At 47.9% G+C, this 19,320-nt stretch overlaps 2 protein-coding genes across 3 annotated transcripts in view; one reads left to right on the top strand and one right to left on the bottom strand.

Moving 5' to 3' along the window:
- LOC141164077 (uncharacterized) overlaps nucleotides 1–8,345 on the bottom strand; it is a 22,276-nt gene extending 13,931 nt beyond the window's left edge. The window contains exon 1 of the mRNA XM_073649234.1: nucleotides 6,739–8,345. The gene's annotated coding sequence lies outside the window, so the exon portion shown is untranslated. The remainder of the gene's footprint in view (nucleotides 1–6,738) is intronic.
- Nucleotides 6,912–19,320, top strand: LOC141164726 (prostaglandin-E(2) 9-reductase-like). Of its 2 annotated transcripts, XM_073650237.1 has the most exons (9): nucleotides 6,913–7,152; nucleotides 8,611–8,778; nucleotides 9,162–9,278; nucleotides 10,045–10,122; nucleotides 10,227–10,349; nucleotides 18,218–18,327; nucleotides 18,683–18,848; nucleotides 18,976–19,058; nucleotides 19,146–19,320. In XM_073650237.1, the coding sequence occupies exons 1-9, from the start codon at nucleotides 6,991–6,993 to the stop codon at nucleotides 19,186–19,188; spliced, it is 1,050 nt and encodes a 349-aa protein (XP_073506338.1). In that variant the 5' UTR covers nucleotides 6,913–6,990; the 3' UTR covers nucleotides 19,189–19,320. The 2 variants fall into 2 exon arrangements, with proteins under 2 accessions (XP_073506339.1, XP_073506338.1); XM_073650238.1 differs by lacking the exon at nucleotides 10,227–10,349 and having other exon boundaries at nucleotides 6,912–7,152.

Here is a 19,320-nt window from a genome sequence, read left to right as displayed (position 1 = left end):
TCTCCCCTGCACTACCATCCATTACACCCCACGCTGCCCTTGGAGCTAGCTCTACCTGTGGAGAGCCACACCATCCCTGCTGCTGTAACACCAGCTCCAGAGGACTGCTCCACAGGTGGCGTCACGAACACTTTAAATCCCTTGTAAATATTCCCCTTTTACTGACCGCCCTGGACCACGGAGAGGGCCGGCTACCGTGATATCCCCCAGCAACCAGAGGCCCTGCTGCCGAGTACCCCACGGCCCAGGGGGCGCGTCATTACCTTCTCAGGAACTACCAGGCATATGGTCATCAGGTTCCTTAAAACAACCCCAATATATTATGCCTTCTGGGGGAACCAAATCTAGATGTTGAGTTTAGCAGTTACTTTGGTAGGATCTCCAGAGCAAAAATAAGAGAATAGAAAACTTCTGATGTTCATTCCAGGGCCTTCTTATGTGAGGGTTAGGGAATACAACATTCTTTTGAACAGTTTTTGGTGTTTTTTTTAATAAAAATTAGATGGGGAAGAAAGTGTTTTTTTTAGGTCATGGGACTCCGACTGGACCAGAGTAGCAGAAGTTGGAACGAGAGTGTACTGATAATGTGTGGACTTGGCCACTGATGTGATGTGGCAGGCAGGTGCATAGTGATCGTGGTCTCAGGGTATGTGACCATGACTGGGTCCTTGAAGGAGAAGGGCCCGCTGATCCCAGCACCAATTTCAGCTGAATGAGCTTCCGAGGATGCATTTAGATGAACTGTATTGCCGGTTCAGAAATCCGTCGACTCCCTGCCTTGCAATACATGCCGCCATCCTGTCAGATGTCTGCAGCTGATGGTGGCATACCGGCCGGCACGGTCAGTGCATGGCAGCAACATCATGGGCTGATTGTAGCGGGTATGCAGGAGTCAGCTGTTACCTTCTGTGCCAGCTATAGAAGAGGATGTTGTGTGCCATGGAGTGTTGGAAGGTAAGAAGAGCTTTTTTTAAAAATATGTTGGAGAAGAGTGGCAGAACAGGGGACATTACTACAGGAAGGGACCAGGACAGAGGACACTATTATAGGAAAGGAACAGAACGGGAGACATTATTACAGGAAGGGGCCAGGATGGAGGACATTATTACAGGAAGGGGCAATGATGGGGGACATTATTATAGGAAGGGGCCAGGACATTATACCAGGAAGGGGCCCAGGATGAAGGACCTTATTACAGCAAGGGGCCAGGATGAGATACATTATTATAGAAAGAGGCCAGAATGGAGGACATTATACAGGAAGAGGCAAGGATGGGGGACATTATTATAGGAAGGGACAAAGACAGGGGACATTATACCAGGAAAGGGCCCAGGATAGGAGACTTTATTAGAGGAAGGGGATAGGATGAGGGGCATTATTATAAGAAGGGACTAGGATGGGGGATATTATTACAGGACTAGATGGTGGCCTGATTCTAACGCATCGGGTATTCTAGAATATGTATGCGGCCGACCGGGCGCAATCAGCAGAACGTTGTTTAAATTTGGCGCCAAAATCGCTGATTGGTAGCGGCCGGCAACTGCGACCAATCAGCAAAACGGTGTTTAAATTTGGCGGTAATATCGCTGATTGGTCGCGGCCGGCGGTCGCGACCAATCAGCAGAGCAGGGTTTAAATTTGGCGCCAATAATGCTGATTGGTTGCGGCTGGCGACCGCCACCAATCAGCAGAGCGGTGTTTAAATTTGGCGCCAATATTGCTGATTGGTCGCGGCTGGCGGTCGCGACCAATCAGCAGAGCGGTGTTTAAATTTGCCGCCAATATCGCTGATTGGTCTCGGCTGGCGGTCGCGACCAATCAGCAGAGCGGCGTTTAAATTTGGCGCCAATAATGCAGATTGGTCGCGGCTGGCGGTCGCGACCAATCTGCAGAGGGGTGTTTAAATTTGGCGCCAATATCGCTGATTGGTCGCGGCCGGCAACCACGACCAATCAGCAGAGGGGTGTTTAAATTTGGCGCCAATATCGCTGATTGGTCGCGGTCGGCGATGGCGACCAATCAGCAGAGGGGTGTTTAAATTTGGCGCCAATAATGCTGATTGGTCGCGGCCGGCGACCACAACCAATCAGCAGAGCGGTCGCGGCCAGCAACCGCGACCAATCAGCAGAGCGGTGTTTAAATTTGGCGCAAATAATGTTGATTGGTCGCGGCCGGCGACCACAACCAATCAGCAGAGCGGTCGCGGCCAGCAACCGCGACCAATCAGCAGAGCGGCGTTTAAATTTGGCGCCAATATCGCTGATTGGTCGCGGCTGGCGGTCGCGACCAATCAGCAGAGCGGTGTTTAAATTTGGCGCCAATATCACTGATTGGTCTCGGCTGGCGGTCGCGACCAATCAGCAGAGCGGCATTTAAATTTGGCGCCAATAATGCACATTGGTCGCGGCTGGTGGTCGCGACCAATCAGCACAGGGGTGTTTAAATTTGGCGCCAATATCGCTGATTGGTCGCGACCGCCAGCCGCGACCAATCAGCAGAGCGGTGTTTAAATTTGCCGCCAATATCGCTGATTGGTCTCGGCTGGCGGTCGCGACCAATCAGCAGAGCGGCGTTTAAATTTGGCGCCAATAATGCAGATTGGTCGCGGCCGGCGGTCGCGACCAATCAGCAGAGGGGTGTTTAAATTTGGCGCCAATATCGCTGATTGGTCGCGGTCAGCAACCGCGACCAATCAGCAGAGCGGTGTTTAAATTTGGCGCCAATATCGCTGATTGGTCGCGACCGCCAGCCGCGACCAATCAGCAGAGCGGTGTTTAAATTTGCCGCCAATATCGCTGATTGGTCTCGGCTGGCGGTCGCGACCAATCAGCAGAGCGGCGTTTAAATTTGGCGCCAATAATGCAGATTGGTCGCGGCTGGCGGTCGCGACCAATCAGCACAGGGGTGTTTAAATTTGGCGCCAATATCGCTGATTGGTCGCGGCCGGCAACCACGACCAATCAGCAGAGAGGTGTTTAAATTTGGCGCCAATATCGCTGATTGGTCGCGGCTGGCGGTCGCGACAAATCAGCAGAGCGGTGTTTAAATTTGGCGCCAATATTGCTGATTGGTCTCGGCTGGCAGTCGCGACCAATCAGCAGTGGGGTGTTTAAATTTGGCGCCAATATCGCTGATTGGTCGCGGCCGGCAACCGCGACCAATCAGCAAAGCGGTGTTTAAATTTCGCTCCAATAATGCTGATTGGTCGCGGACGGCGACCGCGACCAATCAGCAAAGCAGTGTTTAAATTTGGCGCACATAATGCTGATTGGTCGCGGTCGGCTGGCGACCGCGACCAGTCAGCAGAGCGTTGTTTAAATTTGGCGCCAATCTCGCTGATTGGTCGCGGTTGGCTGGCGGCACGACCAATCAGCAGAGCGTTGTTTAAATTTGGCGCCAAAATGGCTGATTGGTAGCGGCCGCTGTTTAAATTTTGCGGTAAAATCGCTGATTGGTCGCGGGCAGCGTCCGCAACCAATCAGCACAGCAGTGTTTAAATGTGGCGGCAAGATCGCTGATTGGTCGCGGGCAGTGTCCGCGACCAATCAGCACAGCAGTGTTTAAATTTTGCGCCAAGATCACTGATTGGTCGCGGCCGCAGTTTAAATTTTGCGGTAAAATCGCTGATTGGTCGCGGCCGCTGTTTAAACGTGGCGCCAAAATCGCTGATTGGTCGCGGGCAGCGGCCGCGACCAATCAGCACAGCGGTGTTTAAATTTTGCGCCAAGATAACTGATTGGTCGCGGCCGGAGGCCACGACCAATCAGCGAATCGTATTGGTGAGGACCAGGGAGCGGAATCGTATTGGTGATGACCGGGGAGCGTCGCTGCCTGTGCGGCTACTTCCGCTGCGAGAAGCTGGGAGATGAGCGACTGCTCGAGGCAGAAGTATCCCGACCGGCAGCGACGCTCCCCGGTCCTCCCTTGACACCCTAGCAGCATGGAGGTCAGCGGCGCCGCCGCCGGTCGGGATACTTCTGCTCCATCGCCACTGACCTCCGTTCTCAAATCCCGTGTCGCTGATTGGCCGCGGCCGGACCATTGAGCGACGCTGGATTTCCTGGACAGACAGACAGACAGACAGACGGGATAAGACAATGATATATATAGACTAGATGGTGGCCCGATTCTAACGCATCAGGTATTCTAGAATATGTATGCGGCAGACCGGGCGCAATCAGCAAAGCGGTGTTGAAATTTGGCGACTATATTGCTGATTGGTCACGGCCGGCGGTCGCGACTAATCAGCAGAGCGGGGTTTACATTTTGCGCCAATAATGCTGATTGGTCGCAGCCAGCGAACGTGACCAATCAGCAGAGCAGGGTTTAAATTTTGCGCCAATAATGCTGATTGGTTGCGGCCGGCGGTCGCGACCAATCAGCAAAGCGGTGTTTAAATTTGGCGCCAATAATGGTGATTGGTCACGGCCGCGACCATTCAGCAGAGCGGTGTTTAAATTTGGCGCCAACAATGCTGATTAGTCGCGGCCGGCGACCGCGACTAATCAGCAGAGCGGTGTTTAAATTTGTCGCCAATATTGCTGATTAGTCGCGGCCGGCATCGGCGACCAATTAGCAGAGCGGGGTTTAAATTTGGCGCCAATCTCACTGATTGGTCGCGGCCGGAGTCCACGACCAATCAGCAGAGCGTTGTTTAAATTTGGCGCCAATCTCGCTGATTGGACGCATCTGGCGTCCGCGACCAATCAGCACAGCAGTGTTTAAATGTGGCGGCAAGATCGGTGATTGGTCGCGGCCGCTATTTAAATGTGGCGCCCAAATCGGTGATTGGTCGCGGGCAGCGGCCGCGACCAATCAGCAGAGCGGTGTTTAACTTTAGCGCCAAGATCACTGATTGGTCGCGTGCGGAGAGCGCGACCAATCAGCGAATCGTATTGGTGAGGACCGGGGAGCGGAATCGTATTAGTGAGGACCGGGGAGCGCCGCTGCCTGTGCGGCTACTTCCGCTGCGAGAAGCGGGAGATGAGCGACTGCTCGCAGCAGAAGTATCCCGACCCGCAGCGCCGCTCCCCGGTCCTCCACTGATCTTGCCGCAAAAGTTAAACACTACTGTGCTGATTGGTCGCGGACGCTGCCCGCGACCAATCACCAATTTGGGCGCCAAATTAAAATATCGGACGCGACCAATCACCGATCTTGGCTCCACATTTAAACACCGCTGTGCTGATTGGTCGCCGACGCTGGGCGCGACCAATCACCGATTTTGGAGCCACATTTAAATAGCGTCGGCGAACAATCAGCGATTTTTAACACAAATGTCCAGACCTTTGTAACACCATGCGGATACTGTGGGGACATCAGCGGCTAGGGTGTGAAGGGAGGACCGGGGAGCGGTGCTGCGGGTCGGGATACTTCTGCGAGCGCCCGCTCATGTCCCAGGTTCTCGCAGCGGAAGTATCCGCACAGGCAGCGCCGCTGACATCCATGCGGCTAAGGTGTGAAGGGAGGACCGGGGAGCGGCGCTGACATCCAATTGGTCGCGGCCGCTATTTAAATGTGCCGCGCAAATCGGTGATTGGTCGCGGTCTTGGCCCGCGACCAATCACCGATTTCGGTGCCAAATTTAAATATCGGCCGCAACCAATCACCGATCTTCGCTCCACATTTAAACACCGCTGTACTGATTTTTCGCGGACGCTATTTAAATGTGGCGCCAAAATCGGTGATTGGTCGCGCCCAGCGTCGGCGACCAATCAGCACAGCGGTGTTTAAATGTGGAGCCAAGATCGGTGATTGGTCGCGGCCAATATTTAAATTTGGCGCCCAAGTCCGCGACCAATCACCGATTTGCGCGGCACATTTAAATAGCGGCCGCGACCAATTGGATGTCAGCGCCACTCCCCGGTCCTCCCTTCACACCCTAGCCGCATGGATGTCAGCGGCGCTGCCTGTGCGGATACTTCCGCTGCGAGAACCCGGGACATGAGCGGGCGCTCGCAGCAGAAGTATCCCGACCCGCAGCGCCGCTCCCCGGTCCTCCCTTCCGCATGGAGGTCAGCGACGCCGGCGGTCCTTCCGCTGCTACCGGCCGGGAGATGAGCGCTCATCTCCCGGCTGCATCTCCGTCCTGCAGATGGGTCCGGCGGTCGGGGTCCTTCTGCTGGTACAGGCCGGGAGATGAGCGCCTCGTGGCGCTCATCTCCCGGCTGCATCGCCGCTGAGCTCCGTCCCGCAGATGAGCCGCTAACAGCCGCCATCTTTTTTCAGAAATCCCGCGGCGCTGATTGGCCGCTGCCGGACCAATGAGCGACGCGGGATTTCCTGGACAGACAGACAGACAGAAAGACAGACAGACAGATAGACAGACAGACGGGATAACACAATTATATAGTAGATGGGGGACATTATTTAATGGGGGCAAACATATCTATTTATAGGATAAACAACACTACAGGGCCCCATGCATCTGACCAACAAACAGGTCAATATTTTGCACCAGGGCCCATTGGACTCTAGTTACGCCACTGCTGGCAGGGTCAACTAAGTTGAAATAGTTCAAGTTCGTCTTCATTTTGTACAATACATTAAGCTTCCAACATCTTATCACCATGGCCTTGAGCATATGCCCTACAACAATAATAATGTTGAGCTGGCCCATCGTTCCCACTGCCACCCAAAATGCTGTTGTGTTTTCTTGGGTAGAAGTAGAATTCAGAATTATATGTGATGAAATATTATTGTAACATCTCCACAAACATGTGATAGTAATATTCCTACCTGGCCAAGAGTCAACTCTACTCTTCAGAAGCCAATACTGTAGATTCATTATGTAGCTAAATGAACTCACATCATGGGCTCAGAGTGAATTTGAATTTGCAGAACATGTTTTTTTTTCCACCGGTTGAAGGCGTGGTTCCCATAGTAAAGAATTGAAAACATCCAGCCCCTCACTTTTCATATGTTATCTTTGACTGCCAAGAATTTGAATGCCTGCAAAACAAATGGCATAACTAGCACGGAGGGAGTGAGATGCACTCTAAATACAGAATATATAAAAAAACTGCAAGAGAGAGGATCCCAGACGTGTCAGATCCCAGACGAAAGATGGAACTCCGAGAAGGTTCCTACATTACGCTGATTGATGGCCATAAGATGCCAGTAATTGGTTTTGGCACTTACGCACCACGGCAAGTGAGTGAATGCACGGATGGGGGTGGGATGATGTTATGGTATCGACTTGTTGCATGGACGGTAGACGTGGTGAAATGAATGTTTAAAAAGGGTTGTCGGCCGCCATCCAATTCACGCCTTTAGGACATGGTGTACTTCTAGAGGGTGATGGGCTTCAGAATCCAACTCTTCTAGCTAGAGCCAAGAAATTCTTTGAGACCTTTTTATGGATCAGGAGGACCATAATCATCTGTGATCTCAATGAAAACGTACACAGCAGCTCCAACCATTGATGCACAAGATCACAACCAGAAATATATGGGTCCCGTATCGCAAGACAGACTCCTTATTATGTCCATCAACCTTCATTTTGTACCTATTTACATTTTGGGTTGGAATTTGGGCTCCATATTTATTTGGACCCACTGGTGTAATTTTAAGCCTGTTGGTTCAAATTCAAAATCTCCAACAGGGTCCCTAACGATCACGGGTCTTTATTAGTACTTGTCTTCTCTTATGGGTCAAAGGGACTTTTTTAACTCCTGGTGGTGGCCTGCATCCACTATAGTTATACCCCTGACTAGACCTATGATAGCAGTATCACCTGTACTGCCTTAATGGCTCATTGACAAGCCAGTCTGGAGGGACTCAACACCAAGATTCCATTGGAAGGTCAATGGGTTGGGTTCGCATTCGCATGGGGAGATTACTTCTTATCTTGTAGTCATCCATCTGTCATCTTACAACTTTACTTTTAGAAATTTTTCTAAGGTTTTTTATTGCACCGGAAGATGGAAGATTCCTGTCCAAAAAAAAATAGCATAACGTTGGCCACAGATTTATAGCTGTTGACTGAACCAGCAGCAAACTTTAAAATCCTTCTTTACTAACATATCCAATCAACTTGGCCAGATAGTGCTTCGTCTATAGAAGAAGAGATGAGCACTGATGCTGAAAACTGAAGGATATGGAAATTCATCTTGTCCAACCCAATGGTATGAGTAATAGACCTAATGGCTACCAGTTTTAGTCAGTATGTATGGGAATCTTACACCTCTCAATGGTTTACTCCAATGGTCTTTGGTCTTCTGGCACTTGGCATCTTTGGCATCATTCGGAACCTGGCTTTATCTTTGCTGACTTGGCCTCGACTTCCTGGTCTAGTCATCACAGGAAACACCAAAGATGCCAAAGATGGCCAAGTGAAGACTAGCAACAAGAAAGAAGAAGACAGATGGAACGGAGAAGGGCTATGTGTTGGTACAGGTGAGGACCCAGTAAGTACATTTTTTTTTCACATTTGTTATCCTCAGAGAATAGCACTGTATATTTAATTAATTCGATGCAATTCTAATTTGATGTCAAAATTTGAACAATTTTGACTAATTCGAATTTGGCCGGATTCACTCAACATTAATAGTCCTAAAATTGGTGAAATTAGTTAATATGAGTTAAACTGTAAAGCAAAATTCTTTTTAGTTTCCCAAGAACTTGGCAGAAGATGGGGTAAAGGTTGCACTGGAAGTTGGGTATCGTCATATCGACTCTGCCTTCATCTATGGGAATGAGGCTGAAGTCGGCCAAGCCATCAAGCAGAAGATTGCGGATGGGACGGTGAAGAGAGAAGATGTTTTCTACACTGGGAAGGTATGGAGAAATTTACATTAAAAATCCCTACTCCTAGAAACCAAAGACCAATAGGACATGGAGGTTGACCCCAGAATACCCTTTAAATCTGAATGGTTAAACGAGGTCATTCCTATCGTTGCAACTTTTTTGCATATATTAACAGAACATGTGATTATATAAGACTTGTTAATGGAATATGGCATCTTCCTCACTTTCCAGATGCCTTTAGAAACCTCCTCCATTCCTGGCAAATACTCAGTAACATAGTAAATAGAAGACAGTGAGGAGAGGAGAGATAGGGGGGTAGGAAGGGGATGCAACTGCAGTTTCTTAATAAGTGAAACAGCCAAAATGAGGAAATTATAAATTTAGCTTTTGATGCTTTCGGTGTTTTCTTTCAGCTCTGGTCCACTTTCCAAGCTCCAGATAGAGTTCGTCCAGCTCTTGAAGAATCCCTGAAAGATCTTGACCTTGATTATATGGATTTATTCCTAATACACACCCCAATTGAACTCAAGGTCAGTTAAAAGAAGACAGAATTCAAAGAAAAATAAGGAACCAAGTAATGTATATCATGTAATAAAAATAGTGTCTAATACAGTAGGGCATAGAGGAAGCCTACTCCACTACTACGGGGCAGGCGGATGGCACTTAGAAGACCCCGTGGGAAACCTCTACCTTGGGGCATCACATAGTAGATTACTACATTCAGTGTAGGGTCTCTAGACTGTTTGATTGTTTTAATCAGGTTTTTATGAGATCGTAACAATTATAGTTCCCGAAGGCTAAATTTTGGTACTGTTGGATACCATATTAGGGGTCAACTATTCAAGTGGTTATAGAACGCTTTCGGAAAGTCCAAGAGGCTTCCCCTTTCTTCAGAAGTTGGCAAATCTTGGTCTGGTCGAAAATGACCCAAACCTCCCAGAAATTAGCGATCTGAGAAGGTATATTGAGTCTGAGCATCCAATCATAAATTTGGTGAGGAGGACTTCAAGTCACAGAGAGGTAGAGAATGGTCATGGCCTCTTGAGGCTAGAGTTTAGCCCCACAAGGGCAAACATTTCCTACACCAAAACCTTCAAAAGTTCATATATGGATGTCTTCGAAGTCTTTAGTCTCCAAAGGCTAGGACTCACTCTGAGCAGTCACCACTAGGGGAGTGTATGACCTTATTGTTTCATTATTGAGTTCAGTCTACAGTCTTATTATTTTTCCACCATCTTCTTCAACTTTGCATTTACTGTAAATTGGTTGACAGTTTCTGTATAAATGTCATTTCAGCCTGGAGATGATCTCTTCCCCACTGATGAAAATGGAAAATTAATTTATCATAACACAGACATTCGGGAAATTTGGAAGGTGTAGTATTCTGTATAATTACTGTTCCAAGATGTTGGGGGAGTAGTAGTACTGACTTTACTGAATTTTTACAAAAAAGCAACATATTCTTGATAATTTCTTAGGCTCTGGAGGAGTGTAAAGATGCCGGGCTGGTTCGGTCCATAGGAGTTTCCAATTTTAATAAGCGTCAGATAGAATTGATCCTAAACAATCCAGAACTAAAATATAAACCAGTCTGCAACCAGGTAACTCATGATTGGAGATTACTTTATAACCTTTTAATTACGGTAAGATACAAATCACATTCTTAGATGTACATTTAAATAATTATATTATATATTCCCACATCCACCACTTTGGGGAGCTCAGAGAAACATGATAAGATTCTGTCTGTCTGCAGCCACCACTAGGGGGAGCTCCCTGTATACAGAGATACATGATACGATTCTGTCTGTAGCCACCACTAGGGGGAGCTCCCTGTATGCAGAGAAACATGATAAGATCCTGTCTGCAGCCACCACTAGGGGGAGCTCCCTGTATACACAGATACATGATAAGATCCTGTCTGCAGCCATCACTAGGGGAAGCTCCCTGTATGCAGAGAAACATGATAAGATTCTGTCTGCAGCCACCACTAGGGGGAGCTCCCTGTATACAGAGATACATGATAAGATTGTGTCTGCAGCCACCACTAGGGGGAGCTCCCTGTATACACAGATACATGATAAGATTCTGTCTGCAGCCACCACTAGAGGGAGCTCCCTATATACAGAGACACATGATAAGATTGTGTCTGCAGCCACCACTAGGGGGAGCTCCCTCTATACACAGATACATGATAAGATTCTGTCTGCAGCCACCACTAGGGGGAACTCCCTGTATACAGAGATACATGATAAGATTCTGTCTGTAGCTCCACTAGGGGGAGCTTGCTGTATACAGAGATACATGATAAGATCCTGTCTGCAGTCACCACAAGGGGGAGCTCCCTGTATACAGAGATACATGATAAGATCCTGTCTGCAGCCACCACTAGGGGGAGCTCCCTGTATACAGAGATACATGATAAGATCCTGTCTGCAGCCACCACTAGGGGGAGCTCCCTGTATACACAGATACATGATAAGATTCTGTATGCAGCCACCACTAGGGGGAGCTCCCTGTATACAGAGATACATGATAAGATTCTGTCTGCAGCCACCACTAGGGGAAGCTCCCTGTATGCAGAGAAACATGATAAGATTCTGTCTGCAGCCACCACTAGGGGGAGCTCCCTGTATACAGAGATACATGATAAGATTGTGTCTGCAGCCACCACTAGGGGGAGCTCCCTGTATACACAGATACATGATAAGATTCTGTCTGCAGCCACCACTAGGGGGAGCTCCCTATATACAGAGATACATGATAAGATTGTGTCTGCAGCCACCACTAGGGGGAGCTCCTTCTATACACAGATACATGATAAGATTCTGTCTGCAGCCACCACTAGGGGGAGCTCCCTGTATACAGAGATACATGATAAGATTCTGTCTGTAGCTCCACTAGGGGGAGCTTGCTGTATACAGAGATACATGATAAGATCCTGTCTGCAATCACCACAAGGGGGAGCTCCCTGTATACACAGATACATGATAAGATTCTATATGCAGCCACCACTAGGGGGAGCTCCCTGTATACGCAGATGCATGATAAGATTCTGTCTGCAGCCACCACTAGTGGGAGCTCCCTGTATACAGAGATACATGATAAGATCCTGTCTGCAGTCACCACAAGGGGGAGCTCCCTGTATACAGAGATACATGATAAGATTCTGTCTGCAGCCACCACTAGGGGGAGCTCCCTGTATACAGAGATACATGATAAGATCCTGTCTGCAGCCACCACTAGGGGGAGCTCCCTGTATACAGAGATACATGATAAGATTCTGTCTGCAGCCACCACTAGGTGGAGCTCCCTGTATACAGAGATACATGATAAGATTCTGTCTGCAGCCACCTCTAGGCGGAGCTCCCTGTATACAGAGATACATGATAAGATTCTGTCTGCAGTCACCACTAGGGGGAGCTCCCTGTATACAGAGATACATGATAAGATTCTGTCTGCAGCCACCTCTAGGCGGAGCTCCCTGTATACAGAGACACATGATAAGATCCTGTCTGCAGCCACCACTAGGGGAGCTCCCTATATACAGAGATACATGATAAGATTGTGTCTGCAGCCACCACTAGGGGGAGCTCCCTGTATACACAGATACATGATAAGATTCTGTCTGCAGCCACCACTAGGGGGAGCTCCCTGTATACAGAGATACATGATAAGATTCTGTCTGTAGCTCCACTAGGGGGAGCTTGCTGTATACAGAGATACATGATAAGATCCTGTGTGCAGTCACCACAAGGGGGAGCTCCCTGTATACACAGATACATGATAAGATTCTGTATGCAGCCACCACTAGTGGGAGCTCTCTGTATACTGAGATACATGAAAAGATCATGTCTGTAGTCACCAATAGGGGGAGCTCCCTGTATACAGAGATGCATGATAAGATTGTGTCTGCAGCCACCACTAGAGGGAGCTCCCTGTATACAGAGATACAGGATAAGAGGATAAGATTCTGTCTGCAGTCACCACTAGGGGGAGCTCCCTGTATACAGAGATACAGGATAAGATCCTGTCTGTAGCTCCACTAGCGGGAGCTCCCTGTATACTGAGATACATGAAAAGATCCTGTCTGTAGTCACCACTAGGGGAAGCTCCCTGTATACAGAGATACATGATAAGATTCTGTCTGCAGCCACCACTAGGGGGAGCTCCCTGTATACTGAGATACATGAAAATATCATGTCTGTAGTCACCACTAGGGGGAGCTCCCTGTATACAGAGATACATGATAAGATTGTGTCTGCAGCCACCAATAGGGGGAGCTCCCTGTATACAGAGATACATAAGATCCTGTCTGCAGCCACCACTAGAGGGAGCTCCCTGTATACAGAGATACATTATAAGATTCTGTATGCAGCCACCACTAGGGTGAGCTCCCTGTATACTGAGATACATGAAAATATCATGTCTGTAGTCACCACTAGGGGGAGCTCCCTGTATACAGAGATACATGATAAGATTGTGTCTGCAGCCACCAATAGGGGGAGCTTCCTGTATATAGAGATATATGATAAGATCCTGTCTGCATCCACCACTAGGGGGAGCTCCCTATATACAGAGATACAGGATAAGAGGATAAGATTCTGTCTACAGCCACCACTAGGGGGAGCTCCCAGTATACAGAGATACATGATAAGATTCTGTATGCAGCCACCACTAGGGGGAGCTCCCTGTATACAGAGATATATGATAAGATCCGGTCTGCATCCACCACTAGGGGGAGCTCCCTATATACAGAGATACAAGATAAGATTCTATATGCAGCCACCACTAGAGGGAGCTCCCTGTATACAGAGATACATGATAAGATTCTGTCTGCAGCCACCACTAGGGGGAGCTCCCTATATACTGAGATACATGATAAGATTCTGTCTGCAGCCACCACCAGGGGGAGCTCCCTGTATACAGAGATACATGATAACATTCTGTCTGCAGCCATCACTAGTGGGAGCTCCCTGTATACAGAGATACATGATAAGATTCTGTCTGCAGCCACCACTAGGGGGAGCTCCCTGTATACAGAGATACATGATAAGATCCTGTCTGCAGCCACCACTAGGGGGAGCTCCCTGTATACAGAGATACATGATAAGATTCTGTCTGCAGCCACCACTAGGGGGAGCTCCCTGTATACAGAGATACATGATAAGATTCTGTCTTCAGACACCACTAGGGGGAGCTCCCTGTATACAGAGATACATGATAAGATTCTGTCTGCAGTCACCACTAGGGGAGCTCCCTATATACAGAGATACATGATAAGATTCTGTCTGCAGCCACCACTAGGGGGAGCTCCCTGTATACACAGATACATGATAAGATTCTGTCTGCAGCTACCACTAGGGGAAGCTCCCTGTATACAGAGATACATGATAAGATTCTGTCTGCAGCCACCACTAGGGGGAGCTCCCTGTATACAGAGATACATGATAAGATTCTGTCTGCAGCCACCACTAGGGGGAGCTCCCTGTATACAGAGATACATGATAAGATTCTGTCTGCAGCCACCACTAGGGGAGCTCCCTATATACAGAGATACATGATAAGATTCTGTCTGCAGCCACCACTAGGGGGAGCTCCCTGTATACACAGATACATGATAAGATTCTGTCTGCAGCTACCACTAGGGGAAGCTCCCTGTATACAGAGATACATGATAAGATTCTGTCTGCAGCCACCACTAGGGGGAGCTCCCTGTATACAGAGATACATGATAAGATTCTGTCTGCAGCCACCACTAGGGGGAGCTCCCTGTATACAGAGATACATGATAAGATTCTGTCTTCAGACACCACTAGGGGGAGCTCCCTGTATACAGAGATACATGATAAGATTCTGTCTGCAGTCACCACTAGGGGGAGCTCCCTGTATACACAGATACATGATAAGATTCTGTCTGCAGCCACCACTAGGGGGAGCTCCCTGTATACACAGATACATGATAAGATTCTGTCTGCAGTCACCACTAGGGGGAGCTCCCTGTATACACAGATACATGATAAGATTCTGTCTGCAGTCACCACTAGGGGGAGCTCCCTGTATACACAGATACATGATAAGATTGTGTCTGCAGCCACCACTAGAGGGAGCTCCCTGTATACAGAGATACAGGATAAGATTCTGTCTGCAGCCACCACTAGGGGGAGCTCCCTGTGTACAGAGATACAGGATAAGATCCTGTCTGTAGCTCCACTAGCGGGAGCTCCCTGTATACTGAGATACATGAAAAGATCCTGTCTGTAGTCACCACTAGGGGAAGCTCCCTGTATACAGAGATACATGATAAGATTCTGTCTGCAGCCACCACTAGGGGGAGATCCCTGTATAAAGAGATACATAAGATCCTGTCTGCAGCCACCACTAGGGGGAGCTCCCTGTATACAGAGATACATAAGATCCTGTCTGCAGCCACCACTAGAGGGAGCTCCCTGTATACAGAGATACATTATAAGATTCTGTATGCAGCCACCACTAGGGTGAGCTCCCTGTATACTGAGATACATGAAAACATCATGTCTGTAGTCACCACTAGGGGGAGCTCCCTGTATACAGAGATACATGATAAGATTGTGTCTGCAGCCACCAATAGGGGGAGCTCCCTGTATATAGAGATATATGATAAGATCCTGTCTGCATCCACCACTAGGGGGAGCTCCCTATATACAGAGATACAGGATAAGAGGATAAGATCCTGTCTGCAGCCACCACTAGAGGGAGCTCCCTGTATACAGAGATACATGATAAGATTCTGTCTGCAGCCACCACTAGGGGGAGCTCCCTGTATACAGAGATACATGATAAGATTCTGTATGCAGCCACCACTAGGGGGAGCTCCCTGTATACAGAGATATATGATAAGATCCCGTCTGCATCCACCACTAGGGGGAGCTCCCTATATACAGAGATACAAGATAAGATTCTATATGCAGCCACCACTAGAGGGAGCTCCCTGTATACAGAGATACATGATAAGATTCTGTCTGCAGCCACCACTAGGGGGAGCTCCCTATATACTGAGATACATGATAAGATTCTGTCTGCAGCCACCACTAGGGGGAGCTCCCTGTATACACAGATACATGATAACATTCTGTCTGCAGCCATCACTAGTGGGAGCTCCCTGTATACAGAGATACATGATAAGATTCTGTCTGCAGCCACCACTAGTGGGAGCTCCCTGTATACAGAAATACATGATAAGATTCTGTCTGCAGCCTCCACTAGGGGAGCTCCCTATATACAGAGATACATGATAAGATTCTGTCTGCAGCCACCACTAGGGGGAGCTCCCTGTATACACAGATACATGATAAGATTCTGTCTGCAGCTACCACTAGGGGAAGCTCCCTGTATACAGAGATACATGATAAGATTCTGTCTGCAGCCACCACTAGGGGGAGCTCCCTGTATACAGAGATACATGATAAGATTCTGTCTGCAGCCACCACTAGGGGGAGCTCCCTGTATACAGAGATACATGATAAGATTCTGTCTTCAGACACCACTAGGGGGAGCTCCCTGTATACAGAGATACATGATAAGATTCTGTCTTCAGACACCACTAGGGGGAGCTCCCTGTATACAGAGATACATGATAAGATTCTGTCTGCAGTCACCACTAGGGGGAGCTCCCTGTATACACAGATACATGATAAGATTCTGTCTGCAGCCACCACTAGGGGGAGCTCCCTGTATACACAGATACATGATAAGATTCTGTCTGCAGTCACCACTAGGGGGAGCTCCCTGTATACACAGATACATGATAAGATTCTGTCTGCAGTCACCACTAGGGGGAGCTCCCTGTATACACAGATACATGATAAGATTGTGTCTGCAGCCACCACTAGAGGGAGCTCCCTGTATACAGAGATACAGGATAAGATTCTGTCTGCAGCCACCACTAGGGGGAGCTCCCTGTGTACAGAGATACAGGATAAGATCCTGTCTGTAGCTCCACTAGCGGGAGCTCCCTGTATACTGAGATACATGAAAAGATCCTGTCTGTAGTCACCACTAGGGGAAGCTCCCTGTATACAGAGATACATGATAAGATTCTGTCTGCAGCCACCACTAGGGGGAGATCCCTGTATAAAGAGATACATAAGATCCTGTCTGCAGCCACCACTAGGGGGAGCTCCCTGTATACAGAGATACATAAGATCCTGTCTGCAGCCACCACTAGAGGGAGCTCCCTGTATACAGAGATACATTATAAGATTCTGTATGCAGCCACCACTAGGGTGAGCTCCCTGTATACTGAGATACATGAAAACATCATGTCTGTAGTCACCACTAGGGGGAGCTCCCTGTATACAGAGATACATGATAAGATTGTGTCTGCAGCCACCAATAGGGGGAGCTCCCTGTATATAGAGATATATGATAAGATCCTGTCTGCATCCACCACTAGGGGGAGCTCCCTATATACAGAGATACAGGATAAGAGGATAAGATTCTGTCTACAGCCACCACTAGGGGGAGCTCCCTGTATACAGAGATACATGATAAGATTCTGTATGCAGCCACCACTAGGGGGAGCTCCCTGTATACAGAGATATATGATAAGATCCCGTCTGCATCCACCACTAGGGGGAGCTCCCTATATACAGAGATACAAGATAAGATTCTATATGCAGCCACCACTAGAGGGAGCTCCCTGTATACAGAGATACATGATAAGATTCTGTCTGCAGCCACCACTAGGGGGAGCTCCCTATATACTGAGATACATGATAAGATTCTGTCTGCAGCCACCACTAGGGGGAGCTCCCTGTATACACAGATACATGATAACATTCTGTCTGCAGCCATCACTAGTGGGAGCTCCCTGTATACAGAGATACATGATAAGATTCTGTCTGCAGCCACCACTAGTGGGAGCTCCCTGTATACAGAAATACATGATAAGATTCTGTCTGCAGCCACCACTAGGGGAGCTCCCTATATACAGAGATACATGATAAGATTCTGTCTGCAGCCACCACTAGGGGGAGCTCCCTGTATACACAGATACATGATAAGATTCTGTCTGCAGCTACCACTAGGGGAAGCTCCCTGTATACAGAGATACATGATAAGATTCTGTCTGCAGCCACCACTAGGGGGAGCTCCCTGTATACAGAGATACATGATAAGATTCTGTCTGCAGCCACCACTAGGGGGAGCTCCCTGTATACAGAGATACATGATAAGATTCTGTCTTCAGACACCACTAGGGGGAGCTCCCTGTATACAGAGATACATGATAAGATTCTGTCTTCAGACACCACTAGGGGGAGCTCCCTGTATACAGAGATACATGATAAGATTCTGTCTGCAGCCACCACTAGGGGGAGCTCCCTGTCTATAGATATACTATATACAACCTGTAGACAAGTGTGGCATTATTTTTTCTAGAAGAAAAATGTTTATAATTCTGAAAAATATCTATTTTTTCTTCTTCAAGGTGGAATGTCATATTTACCTAAATCAGAGCAAACTCCTGGAGTTCCTTAAGTCTCATGGTATTGTACTGGTGGCGTACAGCGTACTGGGCTCAAGCAGGGAAGAGGACTGGTAGGATGCAAACTATGGTGGATTTTCCTCCTTCTTACACCCAGGATGTAAAATTGGCATCCATGTATGTGCAAATCAGTAGTGGTCATCCCAAACTGGCTGCTGCATTTCCTGCTTCTGCTTTTATATTGGCTCTTATGCAGCAAATTACTATAAAATTCAAGACTTATTTGATTTGCATTGAATCAATTCACTTATCTCTAATGTAGTGCATTGTGGGCATTATCGATAGTGACCCATAAGGTCAAGGCAGGTCTAACTGAAAAAAGTTTTAACCCCCCCTCCCACCCCTTTTACTTCCAAAATCTAACGATTTGATTGGAGAACCTCCACATACTCATATAATTCCTTACAGGACTGACCAGAATGCTCCAGTTCTATTGGAAGATCCTGTGCTGAACTCTATAGCAGAAAAGCTTACCCGGACCCCCGCTCAGGTGGCCCTGAGATACCTACTACAGAGGGGGATCATTGTCCTGGCGAAGAGCTTCACCCCAACCCGAATCAAACAGAACTTTCAGGTGAGAAGGAGTACATACGATCCAGATTAGCTGGAATGTCTATTGAAGCATTAAATGCACCCCCTACCTCTTTTTCCCCCATGCTTTATACTGCAGCGCTGCACACTGAATCTCGTACATATTTCAGGTCTTTGACTTCCAATTAAGCGATGAAGAAATGAAGACCCTGGACGGCCTTAACAAAAATATTCGCTATTTAAATACTCACCAGTAAGTAAATGTTAATTAGGGGGAGTACATATGTGTATCAGCCTGTGTCAGTCCAGCGTCTAATGCCCCCTTTATTATATTCTGCAGATGGCAGGATCATCCTAAATACCCCTTCCATGATGAATATTAAAGGATTTTTTTTTCTTGTGCCAGGAGCCCCCATTAAGATGGACCCACCGGACTGGCGCACAATTTACAGCTGATTATGCCGCGTGGGAAACCACAATTATTACTCATAATAAATATAAAATAATTAACTACA

This window comes from Phyllobates terribilis, unplaced genomic scaffold, assembly GCF_046119375.1.
Source record: "Phyllobates terribilis strain yellow unplaced genomic scaffold, ASM4611937v1 Scaffold_10__3_contigs__length_209671492, whole genome shotgun sequence".
Taxonomy (NCBI): Eukaryota; Metazoa; Chordata; class Amphibia; order Anura; family Dendrobatidae; genus Phyllobates; species Phyllobates terribilis.
The sequence above is the reverse complement of the archived record's forward strand: the minus strand, read 5'-3'. Positions and strand labels throughout refer to the sequence as shown.

Bases quoted from the DNA above. Each gene is read 5' to 3' on its own strand.
- LOC141164726 (XM_073650237.1), top strand. From the start codon at position 6,991: ATGCACTCTAAATACAGAATATATAAAAAAACTGCAAGAGAGAGGATC. The intron at 9,279-10,044 runs GTCAGTTAAAAG...ATGTCATTTCAG, and splicing joins ACACCCCAATTGAACTCAAG to CCTGGAGATGATCTCTTCCC. The intron at 10,350-18,217 runs GTAACTCATGAT...TTCTTCTTCAAG, and splicing joins ATAAACCAGTCTGCAACCAG to GTGGAATGTCATATTTACCT.